The sequence below is a fragment of the Molossus molossus genome, unplaced genomic scaffold (assembly GCF_014108415.1).
Source record: "Molossus molossus isolate mMolMol1 unplaced genomic scaffold, mMolMol1.p scaffold_m16_p_1, whole genome shotgun sequence".
Taxonomy (NCBI): Eukaryota; Metazoa; Chordata; class Mammalia; order Chiroptera; family Molossidae; genus Molossus; species Molossus molossus.
In genome coordinates this window covers 233,336,232-233,353,961 of record NW_023425344.1, presented here as the reverse complement: position 1 = coordinate 233,353,961, position 17,730 = coordinate 233,336,232, and the positions used below count along the sequence as shown (strand labels likewise).

At 44.6% G+C, this 17,730-nt stretch overlaps 1 protein-coding gene and 1 pseudogene across 5 annotated transcripts in view; both read left to right on the top strand.

Moving 5' to 3' along the window:
• STON2 (stonin 2) overlaps positions 1 to 17,730 on the top strand; it is a 140,569-nt gene that overhangs the window by 38,508 nt on the left and 84,331 nt on the right. For all 5 annotated transcript variants that reach the window (XM_036268374.1, XM_036268385.1, XM_036268363.1 and 2 more), the window contains one exon: positions 12,160 to 12,357. In XM_036268374.1, coding sequence (XP_036124267.1) covers positions 12,160 to 12,357 — 198 coding nt within the window. The remainder of the gene's footprint in view (positions 1 to 12,159; positions 12,358 to 17,730) is intronic.
• On the top strand, positions 9,852 to 9,985 carry LOC118634079 (annotated as a pseudogene).

The following is a 17,730-nucleotide window of genomic DNA, read 5'->3' as shown; positions in this document are numbered from 1 at the left end:
GGACGCACGCACGCACGCACGCAGTAGCCAGGTGGAGAAATGTTTATCTGGATGCTCCTCTTCCTCCCTGCAGTTCCCATGCCTCCACTCTTCGAAGTTTTTCGGGTAGATGAAGTGCAAAAACACACAAGAACTTTTCTTTTGAGCTGTGCCACCTGAGAATAAAGCCTAGGGAGCGTTGGATTTCAGCCTGGAATGGGAATGTGCTACTGGCCCTAATTAAAATGCAAGGAGGCTGTAGACATGGTGGAGTTAGGGACAAAGAGACTGTCAAGAGTGGTAAATCTCTTATTTTTGTGGCATTTAGGTGCCAGAAGCTGAGCTGGGGAGCTTAGGGAATCCAGGGAGTTGTTAGTCCCCACCCTGCTGACCTGGCTACTTATTTTACTGTTCACTGAAGTGTACCAAGGTTAATTAGATAACCTGGAGCCACAACTAGTGGGGGAAACAGCTCCCAAAATGCTTAAATCCATCAGGGAACAACTTTCTTTTCAATTTCAACTAGGGCAGGATTTAAAGTGAATGAAGTACCATCATGGTTGGCCTGAGAAAAAGGAAATACAGATCTCCCTTAGAAAAAATATTAATAAAAGTAACTGAGTGACAAAGTCTTTGTGTAACTACATACATAGGTCAGACAAGTGGCATCAACTCCTGGGGACGCTAGGGTGAGAGGGCATATAAAATCACGTCCCTTGAATCTGTAGAAATTGTTCCCTCCATTTCCTGAAATTTGGTGGAGGCCAAATGTGGGGTTCCTATCTCTTTGACTGAGAAGACCACTTTGGCTCAGGCTATGTTGATAAATATTATTTTTAGAATGATTTTTAGCCCTGGCCGGTTTTGCTCAGTGGTTAGAGTGTCAGCCTGCGGACCAGAAAGTCCTGGTTCGGTTCCTGCTAAGAGTGTGAACCACGATTGTGGTTCATCTCCGGTCCAGGTTGGGGTCATGCGGGTGGCAGCCATTTGATGTGTCTCTTTCACATCGATGTTTCTCTCTCTCTCTCTCTCTCTCTCTCTCTCTCTCTCTCTCCCCCTCTCTCTTTCCCTCCCACTCTATCTGAAGATGAATGCAAAAAAATGTCCTTGGGTGAGGATAAAAATAAAATAGAAGAGAAAGATTTTTAGCCTGGCCAGTGTTGTTCAGTGGTTTGAGCACCGTCCCATGGACTGAAAGATCCCAGTTTGATTCCCTGTCAGGGCACATTCCTGGGTTGCAGGCTCGATCCCCAGTAGGGGGCGTGCAGGAGGCAGCCGATTGATGTTTCTCACATGGATGTTTATATCTCTCCCTTCCTTCCTCTCTAAAAAATCAATAAGAACATATAAAATAAAAAGAAGAAAGATTTTTGTTAGAGCTTTAAATGTCGTATACTTAAGACTTAAGTCAGTCACAAGAGTACTGTTCACATCTCCAGTCTGAAGATGCCATGAAATCGATCTGAGTCACGTGGCAAAAAATATCAAAAAGTTTAACGGAAACCCCTTTGCTGAATCATGAACTAAATGCATAGCTATTCTGCTAAACACTGAGAATGAAAGTATTTAAAAAATGAGCTTCTAGTGAATCTATTCCAATCAAAATTGAATCTTTATATTGTTCTCTAAAAAACTATTTTGGAAATAAACCTAAACCTTGGTGGTATTTTATTCACGTTGGGGCCTTTAGCAATAGTGTTTCTGAGTCTTCCTAGTTGCAAAAAGTTTTCCTAGATTAGTGTTTTTGCCTTCTCTGGCTTTAAAGTTCCACTGTGCACCAGGGAGAATGTAGTGGTCATTCTTTACAAAGATTCTCTCAGCAGTCTTTGTACTTTGTGCATTTAACGTGTGTGTGTGTGTACGTACATGTGCTTAAATATGTTTGCAAATGCATGCAGACAAACTAACTGGAAGAGCAAAGTTCATCCTCAAAATTAAAAAAAAAAAAAAAGTTAAGGCATCTTTATCAGCATGAGGCTTCCTGTTCACTTTTCATGCTACGCACTGACCTTCCTCTTCGGACATGGCAATTTGGTAGCAAGGCCAGAGCTGAATTGGACCCATTATGCAGATACTGCAGGATATGCATAATTGCAAACATAAAAAAATCTTTTATTTCCAGAACATTTATCCCATAGTCCAAGCAATGCACTTGTATTCCCTTGTGCTTCAAATGTCTTCCCTAAAATCTTGGGCTAAGGCCTTCCCATTGTGTCTGGGGAAGCTAATTATCTGGGACCAGAGAAAGAGCCACTTGTTTGGGGGAGGACCAGAGATGATGTCAGCCTTTAAGAGGGAGGCAGGGGTGACAGCTGAGAGACTTAATCCGAAGAAGACTAGCCCAGCCCAGCGGGTAATTTCTATTATGTTTTCATTCTGGATCCTGCTGGTGAGTGGTGGGTGGGGGTGACTGTAGACAAGGCCCACTGCATTTGACATGCATATGTATTTCCCTCCTCAACAGAGGAGGTCTTATTTTCTTTTAATACCTTTAATTGTTCTCTACTTTTAAATGTAATGAATGACCTTTCCAGAATCTATCTCAGACGGAGATGTCCTCAGGAATGAATTTTAACAGACCCTTTCTTCCTGAGGGCCCTCTCCACTGGGCTCCAGGCTGCTCTAACCACCACCTCTCCTGCTGATCCCTGGGTCCCTAGAATTCTTCTTCCATATTTTCACTCAGAGCTCTGCTCAGGCATTTCCCCAGCTTTTTCCTGCTTTCATTGTGTCCACCCCATGTCTCTACCTGAAATTAGCTTATGCATTTCTTTGTTTATTGTCTCCCTTCCCCAGTAGAGGCAAGGAACTTTGTCTACCTTGTTCACTTTCTATCCCATAATATGGTACATGGAACTTAGTAGGTGCTCACTTAGCATTTGTTGGATTAACGAATTAAAAGTTGAAATATGTACAATATGAAGCCTACTTTAGCCTACTATAGCCTGTTTATGGGGCCAGGGAACTGTTAGGTTGAAGGAAGGCTTCCTCAGTAAAGTGATTTTTTTTTAACAAAATAGGTAAGGAAATTAGGCCGGTCTCTTTCTCATCATGCCCTTTTTATCAGCTATTATCATCAGTTTTTGATTTCCCAGTGTTATACACACAATGTGTATACACACATACATATGCGTACATGTGCCACATACATGTGTAGATACATATCCACACAGGCATAACATAGACACGTAAAATAACATATACACGTACATATGCACACACATATATACATATATACAGAGTGGGGCAAAGTAGGTTTATAGCTATTCATATAGACAATAATGCAATAATTAATAAATAACAAACAAGAATAAACTTTTTCTCGTACTCACAATTGTAAACCTATTTTTGCCCCACCCTGTACGTGTACAAACACATGCATACTTTTTCCTGGGGACGGCCTTAAAAAACACACTTAAAACTGTTGCATTTTTGTTGGATTTGAAGCTACCATCATGCCATGAGGGAAAAGAGGTGTCTCAAAGATGGCTTTTTACAGTTATCTGAAAGGGACCTTGAAGTATTTTATCAGGCGCCAACATCATCCTCTCCCAGAGAAGGTGCTAGCTCCCCCAGGTGGGCCCAGGGCCTCTCTCCCCTCCTGTGTGGGACATAACAAAGTAAACTGGCCAGGCGCACATCCATTAACTAGTTCATTCATGCAACAAATACTTAGTTGCTAGGAAAGCAATTAGGATAAAGCTGGCCACAGTCCCTGCTCGCTCCAAGCAGAGGCGCCTAATGGCTGGGCAGTCTGTCACCAGTGAAGCCCTCTGAGGTGAGGCGTTCCTCTGACCAGTCCTGGGACAGTCTCTTTACATTGCCCACTGTGAAGCTGCAGGGGAGCGATTGTAAAGGCTAAGACTCAATCTATTTTGGATTCACGGATGGGCATGTTTACAGCGTTGGAAATGTCACATAGCCGTAGTGAGTAGACATCCGCATGTAAATAAAGGACACGCCATCAAACTGCAGGTAAGTATTAAAAACATTAATCTACCCAGGATCCCAAAGGATAAAAAGAAAGAAAAGTATTGTATTTGCTTTGCTGTTTAAGCTAACAACTTGTACATTTATTATTCATTCAACCAATGGTGCTTTGAGCCCCCACAATGAGCCAGTCACTGTTCGAGTCACTGGGGACACAGCAGAATATTCCTGCCCCATGAGCATATGTTCTGTTGGGGGAACCATTCCAGAAACACGATAAAGAAGTAGGCACTGTGAGTGTGTTAGATAATGTGTGAGTGGGAAGGAGATAAAAATGCACAAAAAGGGGATAAGGTGAGGGGCAGTGTGCACTTTCACAGAAGGTCACGGAGTGTCTCTCTGTGCTGCAACTTTTGAGTGAAGACTTTAGAGAATTGAAGGCATGACCTTGCAGAAATTGGGGAAGGAGACTTCCAGGTGGAAGAAACTGCAAGTGAGGAAGGAACTGACTATAGGTGAGAAGTCTCTGGGGGAAGCATCATGTTCCTGGTGTGTGATTGGAGTGGAGGGGACTGGAGAGAAGAGAAGACAGGCAGAGAGGTCCTGGGGACTCAGACCATGCAGCTCCCCGTGGGAACTTGGATTTTCACTGTGGGTGAGATGGGAAACCATTGGAGGGTTTTGGTCAGAGGTGCGATGAGATTCAACTTAAGTCTGAACAGGTAATGCTATTAAAACTGTGTGGCTGGGGACACGTGGAGAAGCAGGAAGACCAGGTGGAGGCATTTGCGATGAGCCAGGCAGGAGCAGATGGTGGCTGAAACCAGGGTGGTAGAGTCAGCGTAGAGAGGTAGCTATTGATGTGAGGAAACTAGCTAGTTTGTACTATAAGAAAGAAAGCAAAAGGGAACTAAATAATCTTAATAAACTGGGAAACAGAAACAGGTAATAGAACAGAATTCTATCTAGTTTACTGGTAAACAAACTAATTCACACACTCCAAGGAACTGCCGCCCAGGAGACTGAATCCTCTGAACGGGACAGGAAATCACCACTGGGATGCTGAGAGCCCGGGACTCAGTTCTCCAGGGAAGGCAGGGAAATTCCTCATGTGGGCATGTGCGCAATAGGAGCTAGATGATGTAATGAAACTTTTGGACATGCGCAATGAGAGTCAGGGTGCCGACACAGAGGGGCAGAGCCTAGGCTGGGAACAATCAGAAAGGCAATCGGATTGGACAGAGGACATAAAACCCTAATAGAATGTACTGGGAGGAAGGCCCAATCCAGGCTGGGGAGTGGCGGGGATGTTAGGATTTTGAGTTGGATAATTTGAATGGTTCTTTGTCCTTTACCTGAACCAAGAAGATACCTGGAGCATTAACAGAAGCCTAATGGCAGTGTTTTCGAGCCTGCCCACCCTCTAGGTCTCCGAGGGTGTATTAATTCCCCTTAATTCACAATCAAATGTTACCACCGCGTTTACACTTCTCCACACGTGTGTGTTTGGAATTCTCTTCTCACATCACCGCAGGAGAACCTATCATGTTCACCAGCAACGGTAGCTCGGAGGTGGTGGGAAGTGGCAGCATCCAGATGTATTCTGAAGGGGGGACCCATGGAGGTTGTGATGCACTGAATGTGAAAAGACTGGGAGGTTGCGTTCTGAGCACCTGAAAGAATGAAGGAGCTGGTGCGGAGGGGTAACAGGAACTTAGTTTGGGGCATGTAAGCTTAGATCCCAGTGGAGATTTCTAGTAGATTTGGACATAAGGATATGTCTGGAAATAACAACCACCACGTAACTCTTTTTGAGTACTTCTTGAAGGTGAAAGTCAGTGGTTCGAGGTGTGCGGGCAGGCTAAATAGCAGTCTCAGATGGTGGATGAAGAAAAGTTGGGTTTATTTAAAGAAAAGGGGCGGGGGGTGCACATATCCAAAGGGAAAGGCTACACATCACTGAGCCACGGGGTATTGGGTTGATGATGACAGCCCCTAGGAGCTGGAGTTTTGTCCTTATACGTGTCCACTAGCGGGAAGCTTTTGTCAGTCAGTGGGTTTTGGGTCTTGGTTGGTGGGTTTGGGCAGGGGGTTGGGTCTACAGGAATTCGGATATGTGATTGGGTGCTTCTTTGGTTCCTGGTGTCTGGTTGCACTTCTTGTCTGGCCAGTTCTCCTATGGTTGGAAGTTTGGTCTCTGTTCTCCTGGGGTGGGGAGGCTTGCAAAACGACTATTAGGAATCATATTGAAAACGACTATTAGGAATCATATTGCCTGTGTGAGCCCTAACATTTCTTTGTACCAAGCACTTTTCCAACTTTTTAAAAAATTATTATTATTAACCTAATCTCTTTATGAGTAGGTACTATTTTTAGCCCCATTTTACAGATGAAAATACAGAAGAACAAATGGATTAAGTAACTTGCCCCGGGCTATAGGGCTGGATCCAGGATCCTTGTACATAACCCCTCCAGAGAGGAAGAGGCAGATTCCTCTTTCATCTCTGTTTTCCTGGCTGGCTGGATGTGGTTGTGAAGCATGGGCATGAGGACAACCTGCTGCTATCTGGCCCAGCTGTCTGAGGTCTGGTCCCGGGAAGAGTTCAGGCTCAGTACTTCAACTAATTTTGTGACCTGAGGGCATTCCATTCAGAACCTAAATAAAAGGATTCATCCAAGATTTCTAAGTGGATAAATAAAGTATATTAGACCAAATGAGAACAGTGTGTAAGATGTAGGGATTTTGCTTCTGCCAGCTGCATTATTCTTTGTTTCTCTTTCAAGGGAAATATTAAATTTTTATCTAAGAAATGTAAAGACATCATGTAAAAATATAAATAATTAAAATAGCTTTTTTTCTAAGTCATTGGAGTCTTTTGATATGTGGTTTTAATAAGCCTTAACTATTTTAAGGAACATATTTTAAATGTATATTACACTGTATATTTTAACTGTATATTAAATTTTTATTAAAAGGAACAATCTTTTTTAATGAAAGGAACAGCCCTCGCCAGTTTGGCTTAGCGGTTAGAGCGATGGCCCTCAGACTAAAGAAAGGGTCGAGGGTTTGATTCATGGTCAGGTGCACGTACCTGGGTTGAAGGCTTGATCCCCGGCCCTGGTCAAGGTTGTGCAGGAGGCAGCTGATATATGTGTCTCTCTCACACTGATGTTTCTCTCTCTCTCTAAAAAAATAAATGGAAAAATATCCTCAGGTGAAGATGAACTAACTAACTAACTAACTAAGTAAACAGAACATATTTTAAATGTATATTAAATTATAAAGAAAAATAGTAAAACCCACCAGTTTAATATATAGAATGTGGTCATCACCCAGAAGCCCTTGGGTTTCCCTACTGATCACTCCTTCCAGATGTCCCCTTTCCTCCTTCCGTATCACCACTTTTCTGGGTTTTGTGATACTAATTGAATTACTTAAGATTCTTAACAGCTATCCTACCTACACATGTATTGAGAATGATATAATTGGATTTCACTTGTTTTGTTTTTGTTGATTTTTTAGAGAGAGAGGAAGGGAGAGAGACATTGATGGGCTGCCTTCTACACGACACCACCCCCACCCCCGCTTCCACTGGGGACTGAGCCTGAAACCTGGACATGTGCCCTGAATGGGAATGGAACTGGGACCTCTCAGTCCACCGGATGATGCTCAATCCATTGAGTATACCGGCCGGGCACATTTCACCTGTTTTTGAACTTTATATAAATAGAATAATACAATATGTATTATTTCATGGCTTGCTTTTTGAACACAACATTCTGTGAGATTTTTCCATGTTTTTACCTGTGGTGATAGTTCCTTTAGTTTTTATTGCTGTGAATTCCATTATATTGATATAGCACAATTCATTTATTTATTCTATTATTGATGGATATTTGAGTTGTTTCTACTTTTTGGGAATTAGAATGTGCTTCTATGATACTCCCTTTGTTTTTGTTTTTTTCTGAAAAGATTCTAAACATAAGTTCTGGTGAACCTGTGTAAGTGATTCTCTTGTATAAAAAGGCTAGAGGGGAGTCTGGCTGGTGTGGCTCAGTCGTTGAGCATTGTACCCATGCACCAAGAGGTCGCCGGTTCGATTCCCAATCAGGACACGTGCCCAGGTTGTGGGCCCGATCCCCAGTGGGGGACATGCAGGAGGTGGCCAATCATTGTTCTCTCTCATCCATGTTTCTATCTCTCTCTCCCTTCCTCTCTCTCTAAAATCAATAAAGGGGAAAAATTATTTTTTAAATGGCTAGAGGGGAATTGCTGTGCTGTAGGGTGTGTTTATCTTCAACTTAATTAGATAACACCAGTTCACTCTCCCATCAGCCATATAGAAAGAGGCTGAGGCCGCAGCACTTGCTTCCCTACACTTGGGATTGTCATTTCCTATCTTTGTCGTGGGGAGGTAGGGAGAACAGGAAGTGGAGAGACTAATGGTATTTCAGGTGCTTTTAATTTGCATTTCTTAGATTACTAATGAAGTTGAGCATCTATTTTTTTCTTTTCCCCATTTGGATTTTTTCTTTCATCATGCCTATTCAAGTATATTCATGTTGGGGTCTCTCTCTGTTTTCTTGCTGATTTCTAGGAGTTTCTTGTGGATTTGATATATGGCAATTATTATCTCCTATAGTCTTTCCACTCTCTTTATGGTGCCTTTTGGTGAAAAAAAGTTCTTAATTTTAATGATATGAACTTTGTTTATTTTTCATTTATACTTAGTTCTTTCTGTGCCTTGGTAAAAAAAAAAAAAAAAAAAAAAACCCTATCCTGAACTCTCATGAGTATATTTAGCTGTATGTCTTGTGAAATATTTCTCATGTAGCCTTTTTCTGTATGGTATGAAGTAGGAACCTAATTTTATTTTTTCCATGTAGTATTTTCCCAGTATTATTTTACTTATTTTAAATATATATTTATATTATTAAAAATTCTATTTTATTCATACCTAAATAGTGTGATTCTGCTTATTAATATGAGGGGGGAAACCATGCTAGGATTTTGATTGAGAATGCAACAGACCCATAAACCAATTTGGGGAGAATTAACATCTTTACCACATTAAATCTTTCAATCCCTAAATATAATATATTTTGCCATTTATTTAGGTCTTCTCCATGGTCTATTAATAAACTTTAGAATTATCTCCTGAGACCTTGCATATCTTTTGTTAGATTTATTACTATGTTGCTATTATAAAAGCTATCTTGTTTTAAGTTTTGTTTTCTAAATATTTCTTGCTCTTTTTCAGAACTGCAATTCATTTATATATATATATTGATTTTTGTAAAAAAAAATCTCAAGTACCTTTTTAAAGTAATTACTTTGGTAATTTATCAGTAGTCTTTTGGTTATTTCATATACACAGAAATATTATCTTTAAATAATGAAAGTTTTTTTTCTTTGTTTTTACTCCTTTCTACCTCCTGCCTTACAGGCTGTGCCCACAAACATAATATTGAATAGAAGGGAATGGGCTCCATCATCTTGATCTTGATTTTCAAGGGAAAACTGTCCAACCTTGCCTGCTGCTTACCATAGGGTTTTAGGGTTACCTCTGCTAGGTTTAGGGAGCTGCTTCTGTTTCTAGTTCACCAAAAATTATGACCATGAATAGATTCTAAAATTTACTCAGTGTTTTCTCTGTATCTATTATGATGGTAATATACCCTTTATTCCTTTAATGTGTTATTGTGGTAAATTACATTAATTTGCAAACAGCATATCCAACAAAGCACAAATATCTAACAATATATAAAGAAACTCAAAACCCAAGAGTAAAAAAATGGAAACTCTGTTCTTGAGGATGGCCATGCCTTTGAAGGCGGGGTCTGAAAAGAGGCATTTCAGAGGTGCGCTAGCCTAACTGGCTGCAGCCACTGAGCAGATCGGACTCCTCGTTCCTGAATCTTGCCCTGCTACCTCTGCAACCATGTCTGACAAACCCATAAGGCTGAGGTTGGGCAATTTGATACCTCGAAACTGAAGAAGATGCAGAAACAAGAGAGAAACCCACTGCCTTCAAAAGAAACGATTGAACAGGAGAAGCAAGCAGGCGAATCCTAGTGAGGCTCCCACCGCCAGTCTGCACTGTACATGCCTCAAGCTTTGCCTCCTAGTTTTACTTCTTCTAGCTGTTTAACTTTGTGAGATGCAGAGGTTGGATCCGTTTAAACGACTGTGCTGCCCTTTTCACGTCAGAGAACCACTGACGACAGCGAGGCCGTCAGAGAGGACGAACCTGCCTCTCTCCCCCGCTGGCCTGTCTGGCTGGCAGGGAAGGGAAGGAACCTGCATGTTGGTGGAGGAGGAAGCTGGGTGGCAACAGCGAAATCTAGAGTAAAAGCAGGCTGTCCTGCAGGCGGTAAAATGCATTTTAGTCAGGGCACCTTTTTGGCGTTCAAATGACTTTAATTATTGGAATGCACAGTTTTTTAATATGCAAACAAGAAGTTTTGCGTGTATGCATGAACAGTAGACATGGACAACAATCTGGGGAAAAGGCAGGGAGGGAGGGGGAGGGGGGAATCAGTAGGGGAAAAAGGAGAAACATCTGTAACAAAAATTAATTATTAAAAAAAAAAAAGAAGAAGTTTTAAAACTTGGGGAAAGCGTTTGGCTCAGCAGTTAGAGCGTCAGCCTGCAGACCGGAGAGTCCCGGGTTCATTTCCTGCTAAGGGCACGTACCTCCATTGCAGTTTGTCCCCGGCCCCAGTTGGGGTCATGTGGGTGGCAACCAGTTGATGTCTCTCTCTCACATCGATATTTCTCTCCACCCCCGCCCCTTCTCTCCCACTCTATCTGAAGATAAATGCAAAAATGTCCTCGGGTGAGAATTGGAAAAAAAAAAGCCTGGGGGGAAGAAAAGGTGTGTTAACCTAGATGCACAGAAATAATGAAATAACGGACAGGGCTTGCTTAAGTCCTAAATAACTCCTTTACCAAAGAAGTAATATTCCTGGGGCATGACTACCCACAGTGACCTGCCCAGTTAGGAATTTATGATCTTATTTCCCAGTGAGGTTACTTTCCACAGAACCTCTTTTTTCCCATCCACACAGTGGTATTGAACCATGACAGAGAAAAGACCAGTATGTCTTATAAATGCCTACGAGAATATGGAATGAAAATTCTCTGTGGTTTTATATTTATACTATACCACACACATTACTATTTATTCTTTCTCTACTCTTAAATCTCAATTTTCTCTTTCTATGTCTTAACCCAACTCTTTAATTTTAATTCTCGGGCCAGGAGAACTGATTCAGTCTTCTTGGATCAGCTACTTCACCACCAACCTGTTTCCTACTCTGTAAAATAAGACCACTACCTGTCTCTCAGGACTGATGGGTGGGATGAGGTAACACCTGTGAAGGTGTCTGACATTTCATGGGTACTCAATAAACCCTCGTTTCTTTCTTTTTATTCTTCCTTTCCCATCCCTGCTCTTTTCAGTACTTGTCAGTAAATTTGCAATAAGATTCTTATGCAAGACCATGGAGAAACCTTGTGGAAGGCAATAAACTGGACAAACTAGGAACATTAGAAAAACCTTTTAAAAGAAAAGAAACTTTCTAAAGTGACTTTGAAAGGCTGAATTTGGTGCTCAGGGATAAGGAGATAAAGCCAAGCCCTGTGCATTTTCCCCTCAAAGATATTTTTCCTGTATCGCAGGTCAGCAGCCCCGGGAACTGTCCGGTTGTACATGTAAGGATGTGCAGCCTCTCCAGTTACAGTCCAGCTCAAGGCAGGCCGGGGCCCAGCACATTCATCTGCAGATACATAGATACCCCATACCTGCTCTTATCGCTTAACCCCATGTAGACCTAATTTTGCAGTGTAAACTGGAGAGTTTTCTTGAGCTTATTGGCCACTAAAAAGGGAGAAAATGTGAGAGTAAGGATGAAACTGTAAGACTTGTGTAGTTTGGATTTGAATGGAGCTGAAATCTAAGTTTAGACATAAAGGTAGACCCTAAAATCACTCCCATTCTTTAGCAAGATTTTACGTTTTGATTTGAGGGTCATGAGACCTCAGTTGTACTGATTTCGATGCTGACTCCCATTGGGGTCTCAGCCATTGCTTTCCCCCGTGTGGTATCACGAGCGGCAGTCCCTGCATGCTTCCTTGCCTTGTGCAGCTGTTTAGATCTCAGAGGATCTGAGCGGCATCAAAGGAAGACAAGTTCAAAGGTAAACTAAGTACCACTCTTTATATTTTGGTTTGTGCTCTCTCCCCAGGCCTGCCATTGACCATGCCCTGCTGGACGTGCCCTTCCCTGACCTCGCTGGGGAGATGCCCTCTGACCTCCGAGAGCAGCTGGACCACACATTCTGAAGACACCAGTAGTCCTAGCTGTGGCCCCTCGTACACAGACCTGCAGCTCATCACTGCGGAGGAGCAGATGGGTGGCAGGGCTTCTCGGGCTGACTCCACCGGTAAGACGGAGCACCAAGCCCGAGGGCTTTGGAAATCACTTCTGGTGACCTGCCGCCACGCTTCACATCTCTGCAGCCAGCTTTGTTTGCAGAATGAGCAGGCTCAGTCACCCAGTCAGAACGCTAGACCCCCGAGTGGTTCAGAATTCTACTTTGGAACAAAAACGTACACAGATTGGCTGATTGGTTGGAAGCTGATCAATATTGGGAAACCGTTTGTCAGTATGTCTTTAGGTGTTATTTTGTGAGGGTTTGGTACACGTACCGTTTCCTGTCAGTTTTGCTTCTCCTTGGATAACGACTATAAGTCATACGTACAAGGCTGAACCGTTCATCCTACCACCCACACATCTTCCCTCTTCAGCAAGAGGGAGGGAGGTTTAGCAGAGAAAAAGGAAACGTTATATGACGTGGAATAAGAATCAGGACTCAGCCGCCGTGTCTAGGCTACAAGTCACTTAGCAGTTAGGCTTATTCTCTTGCGCCTGAATTGGACTACATACATCAGAGTGCCGCACACCGTGGTCTATTGATTGCATTTCCAGTAGGTGTAGGATGGAACGCCGGCTGGGGGTGGGGGTGGGGGGGTACGGGTTGTCAGCAAGCGCCGTGCTGTGTGTGAGGGTGAGGACAGCACTGGAAGGATGTGGTGTTCTTGGTGTCTTGGTTACTGGGCCCAAGAGATTGTTTTCCTCTGAAAGTGATAAAGTTACTGGTAATTTCTCTGTGGATGAAATTACCCAGTGTGTCCAATAATATTTGTGTTTGTTCTTTTTTTTTAAGGTTGTTTAGGAATTTGTCTCTGGATTATTTCAAACTTGGGTAACATTTGCCCTCTTGCTGTGTGCTGTTGGGGGTTCTGCAAGGAGAAAGAGAGATCCCCCTTGCACACTAAAGGGTCGAAAGAAGCTTCTGTTTGGTATTTGATGATATTGCAATGAGTTCTAATTTATCACAGTCTCTTCATAAGCTACAGTTCTTTCCAGCATTTTGTTTTCACAGCCACTCTCTCAATTCTAATTGATTCCCATGGCTGATGATCCGGTCAGTGGCTGAAACAGGCCCCCGTGTCCCCATCACCGTGGGAGCATTTCCTGGGAGGGAGGGCACCGTCCGGAGCTGAGGCTGTGCTCGTCTCCTCCTCCACCTCTTGCTGTCAAGCTCCTTTCCAAGCCTCCCCACGGGGGACGCAGATGATGTGTTGGTTGAGGGCGCACAGACTCTGGGGTGGTCATCGGATGCCATTCCCTCCCTCACCTGCCGCAGGGGTCTTATTACTTCAGAGAGGGGGAAACGGGCTCCTTGCTGCAGGAAGAGTCAGGATGTCTCGGTTCAGGCTCTTTTTCAGTGGCTTCTCTACCTAGGTGAAAATTGCGTTAATTCCTGGAGGTTCCAGCAATGAAAATCGGAGCCCCAGCCATAACTGGACATTATTACTCCGTCTCCACAAAGCTTTAATTGTCTCCAGTTATTTTCAGTATCTTTCCTAACACTGTAAGTGTTAGCACGGAGAAAGCCTCCTCCCGTTGTCTCTGTCAGGCTCTGGCAGGAAGCAGATGAAATCCTCAGGTGGGTTCATCTGAAAAGAGCATAATGAGAGGACCGCTGACAGAGGCAGCAAGAGCTACAGTCCTGGAAAAGGGGCTGCCCACGGGAGCCCGAGCTAGACAAGGCACAGAGCTGTTGCCAGAGACTTGGCGAAGTGGGGAGAGTAGGGAATACATACGCAGGTTTGGGCTGGTGCCCCCAGCAGCAGATTCCAGAGACCTGGTGAGGCAGCCCCCGAGGTTAGTCACCAGGCCACAGAGCAGGTGGAGAAGGGCGAAAAGTGGATTTGGGGTCACAGGTGGTGGTGAGCAAATAGAGAATCACCAACACACTCTAATCCCCATCAGGAACTAAATGGCCCGTAGGCTGGGGTCACTCCACAGCCACAGATGCAAACCCAGGACTAGAGAATGATGAGTGATCCCCGCCGGCAACAGGGCGGCTGGAGGTGTGGCCTTTGGGCTGCCATCCTCTTTCGCAGAAATAGAAGATGCATAGCCAGGACTTCCCGTGCACCAGGTGTGTGTTATCTCTGGCCTTTACAACAATCCGACAAGGCAGGTGTCATTCTCCCCATTTCCTAGTTGATTCCTGAGTCTGTGGAAGGTTAAGAAACTTGTCTAAGACGAATGGATAAAAAAGCTGTGGTACATATACACAATGGAGTACTATGCAGCGGTAAGAAAGAAAGCTCTCTTATTCTTTGAGACGACATGGAGGGACCTGGAAAGTATTATCCTAAGTGAAACAAGCCAAACAGAGAAAGACAAGTATCATATGATCTCACGTATTTGTGGAATATAATGAACATAACAGTCTGAGGAATGGGGCAGTCCCAGAGATGTGGAAGTGGGGTACAGACTGACAATCCCCAGAAGAGGGGGTTGTAGGGGAGAGATAAACCACAGAACTTGTATGCATGTATGCATGAACAGTGGACATGGACAACAAAGCTGGGGCAGGGCAAGGGGGAGGGGGAGGAGGAATCAGGGAGGGAAAAGGAGAAACATCTGTAACAAAACATCTATAAACAAAAAAGGAGAAAAAAATAAACATCTGTAACAAAAATAAATTAATTAATTTTAAAAAAAAAAGAAACTTGTCTAAGAGAACGCGACTAAGAAATGGATGAACCTGAATTTCAACCAACGTTCCAAAACCTAGTGGTGTCCCCGGGAATCATCATTGTTATTGGTGTCCTGTATTACCTTCCAGACCTTCTGTGCAGATGAGTATAGAGGATTATATATATATGTGTATATATATATATGTGTGTGTGTATGTGTGTGTGTGTGTATTGCCTTGGGGGTTATTTTTAACCTAAATAGGATCAAAGGGATTTTCAATAAATGAGTAGCAGGAAAGCCTGAGGAATAAGCTCTTGTTTCCTCGTCAGATAGGAGTGTTTACAGATAACTGCTGTGTGGCCACAGTATTATGTAATGTAAACAAGTTTCTAAATACTGCATTGTGGAAAGAAATGCCCTCTTTTTTTTTTAATTCTTACCCGAGGGTATTTTTCCATTTATCTTCAGATAGAGTGGGAGGGAGGGGGAGAGAGAGAGAGAGAAAGAGTGGGAGAAACATCAGTGTGAAAGAGACACATCATTGGTTGCCTCCCGAATGAGCCCAACCCAGACTAGGACTGAATGCAACCAAGGTGCGTGCCCTTGACCGGAATCAAACTCGAGACTCTTTGGTCTGCGGGCCGGTGACCTAACTGCTGAGCCAGACCCACCAGGGCTGCCCCAATTCTTCAGTAAGGCAAGGGTCCAGGTTGGCCCGGGTGCTAGGGAGTGCCTCCATCTGCTTATGATGGAGCAGTCATCCTTTATCTCACCTCCACCTACTACTCCTCCAGGCCCAGAGGTGGAAGCCAGGTGCTCCAGGGCCTGGGGAAGTGAGAGGCCTTGCGGTGTGTCCTCCGCAGGCCGTGTGGACAGTCCAGATGCAGCCCCAGCTGTGGGAACCCCATGAGGCTCTTTCTGAGCATCCTGACCTGTGTGATCAGCGGGGAGCCCTGGCTTTGAAAAGCCTTTACCTCCTCCTCCATCCCAGGATAGAAGGCAAGTCAGGGCAAACAGGTTTAGGAGGATGGCCAAGTGCTTCCAAACTTCTGGCATGTATTCGCCGACCCAGCGGAGGGGAATTTATGAATGCTTTCAGTTGAGCTATTGAGAGCCGCACAGAAATCGAGCACCAGACCTGTGGGAGAGGCCAGGCTCCGGGGGGACCTCCTTCGAGGCTGGATGGCTCCATCCGGGTGAGCTGCACCCTCCTGAGGCCATGGAGCAGACTCATCTGTGTCTGTCTCCTCCAGGCACATCACCCCAGAGCCTCCCTTCCTCCTCTGTGACATGAGGCTGAGCGTCCCTGTCCGGGCAGGGCGCCACGCATGTGTGATGATGCTTCCTACAGTGCACAGTGCTGTAGGACCAAAAGACAATTCCCGACTGAATAGCTCTGGGTCTTGTTTCCCTGTGATACGGGAAAGGAGCATAGTTACTGCCTACCCCTCTCCGGCCCGAAGAGGACTGTCAACGACACATGGCACACGTGGTGGGATGGGATCCCACAAGGGCCTTGCAGCTCTCAGCTGCGTCTCAGGCAAATGCAGAGGCCTTGTGGGGACTTCCATGTGATTGGTTTCTGAGCTGACAGCTTGGAGGTTCTTGAGGGGAACTGCCTGGGGGAGTCTGTTGTCCTTTGTCTGCCCCACCCCCATGCCTTGTGGAGGGAAGTAGGAGGTGAAGAGCTGCTCCCTCAGCCCAGCTGTCCCCGGCTTTCCCTGGCTGCAGTGTATGTGAGGGAGCCACAGGGCAGGAGCTCCGTGATTCATGTCCTGTGTGGGGAGGGATCGGGGCCCCGCCCAGCCTGTTTGCCTTGGCCCTGTGCTCGGTCCTGTTGCTCTGCGCCCCTAGCCATAGCCTCCTCCCTGTCATCAAGGCAGGGGTTCTGCAGAGTTGGCAGCCTCACAGGGCCACCCCAATTCCCAGCATAATTGTGGAGGAAAAGACTCTGTGATCAGCCTACACTTTTTTCTCATTTTCTCACCAAGGGGATAATTAGGAAGAGGAAGGCAAACAAATCCCCTCACCTTGGCTAAATCACAGGGTGTTGGGACAGAGCTGGGAGCAGTGTTGATGTTTGCTCTGGGGTTCAGCTCCCCAGAGCGGATGACAGGAGGGCTGGGAACAAGCAAGATTCCTAATAACACTTGCTTCCTCTCCCCACCCCCATCTCCCTAGGGGCCTCTTTCCCTAGATGACAGGCACACCCTGTCATCCTCACGGTCAGAGTAGCTCTGTAACGCCACTAGTTTTATGGGTGGATAAACAGTAAGAAGGTCGAGGGAATAAAAACAAACCTTCTGCCTTCGAAGCCCATTCCAACCAGGAAAGAGAACACAGAAATGTTTGCAGTAGCACAAGCTGCTGTTAATTCGTGGGCTTCCATTCTGTTTTGTTTTGCTTTTTTAAGCATGAGAAGAGTGTCGATTTTAGGGTGGGATTAGAATGCCCAGGCATGTGTGCAGTAGTGAGGAATGACGAGACAGGGTGAAGCACATAGCAGGTGTTTAGTAATTGTCTGTGGATGGATCCATGAATGAACGGAGTGAAGTTGCAGGTGGTGAGTCATCTGCATCACAGACACTGTGTCTCATTTGGGTTTAAGAGTCCCGCATTTCTCCCAAGTGTGTCCTATGGAACAGCCCAAGAAAAACTAGGATGCTGGGGGCCAATGCATTAGGTCACCCCGTGTCCCCTCTACTGGAGATTCATAGCTCCTATTAGCTTATTAAAGACTTTGAAAAGCCATGCCCTG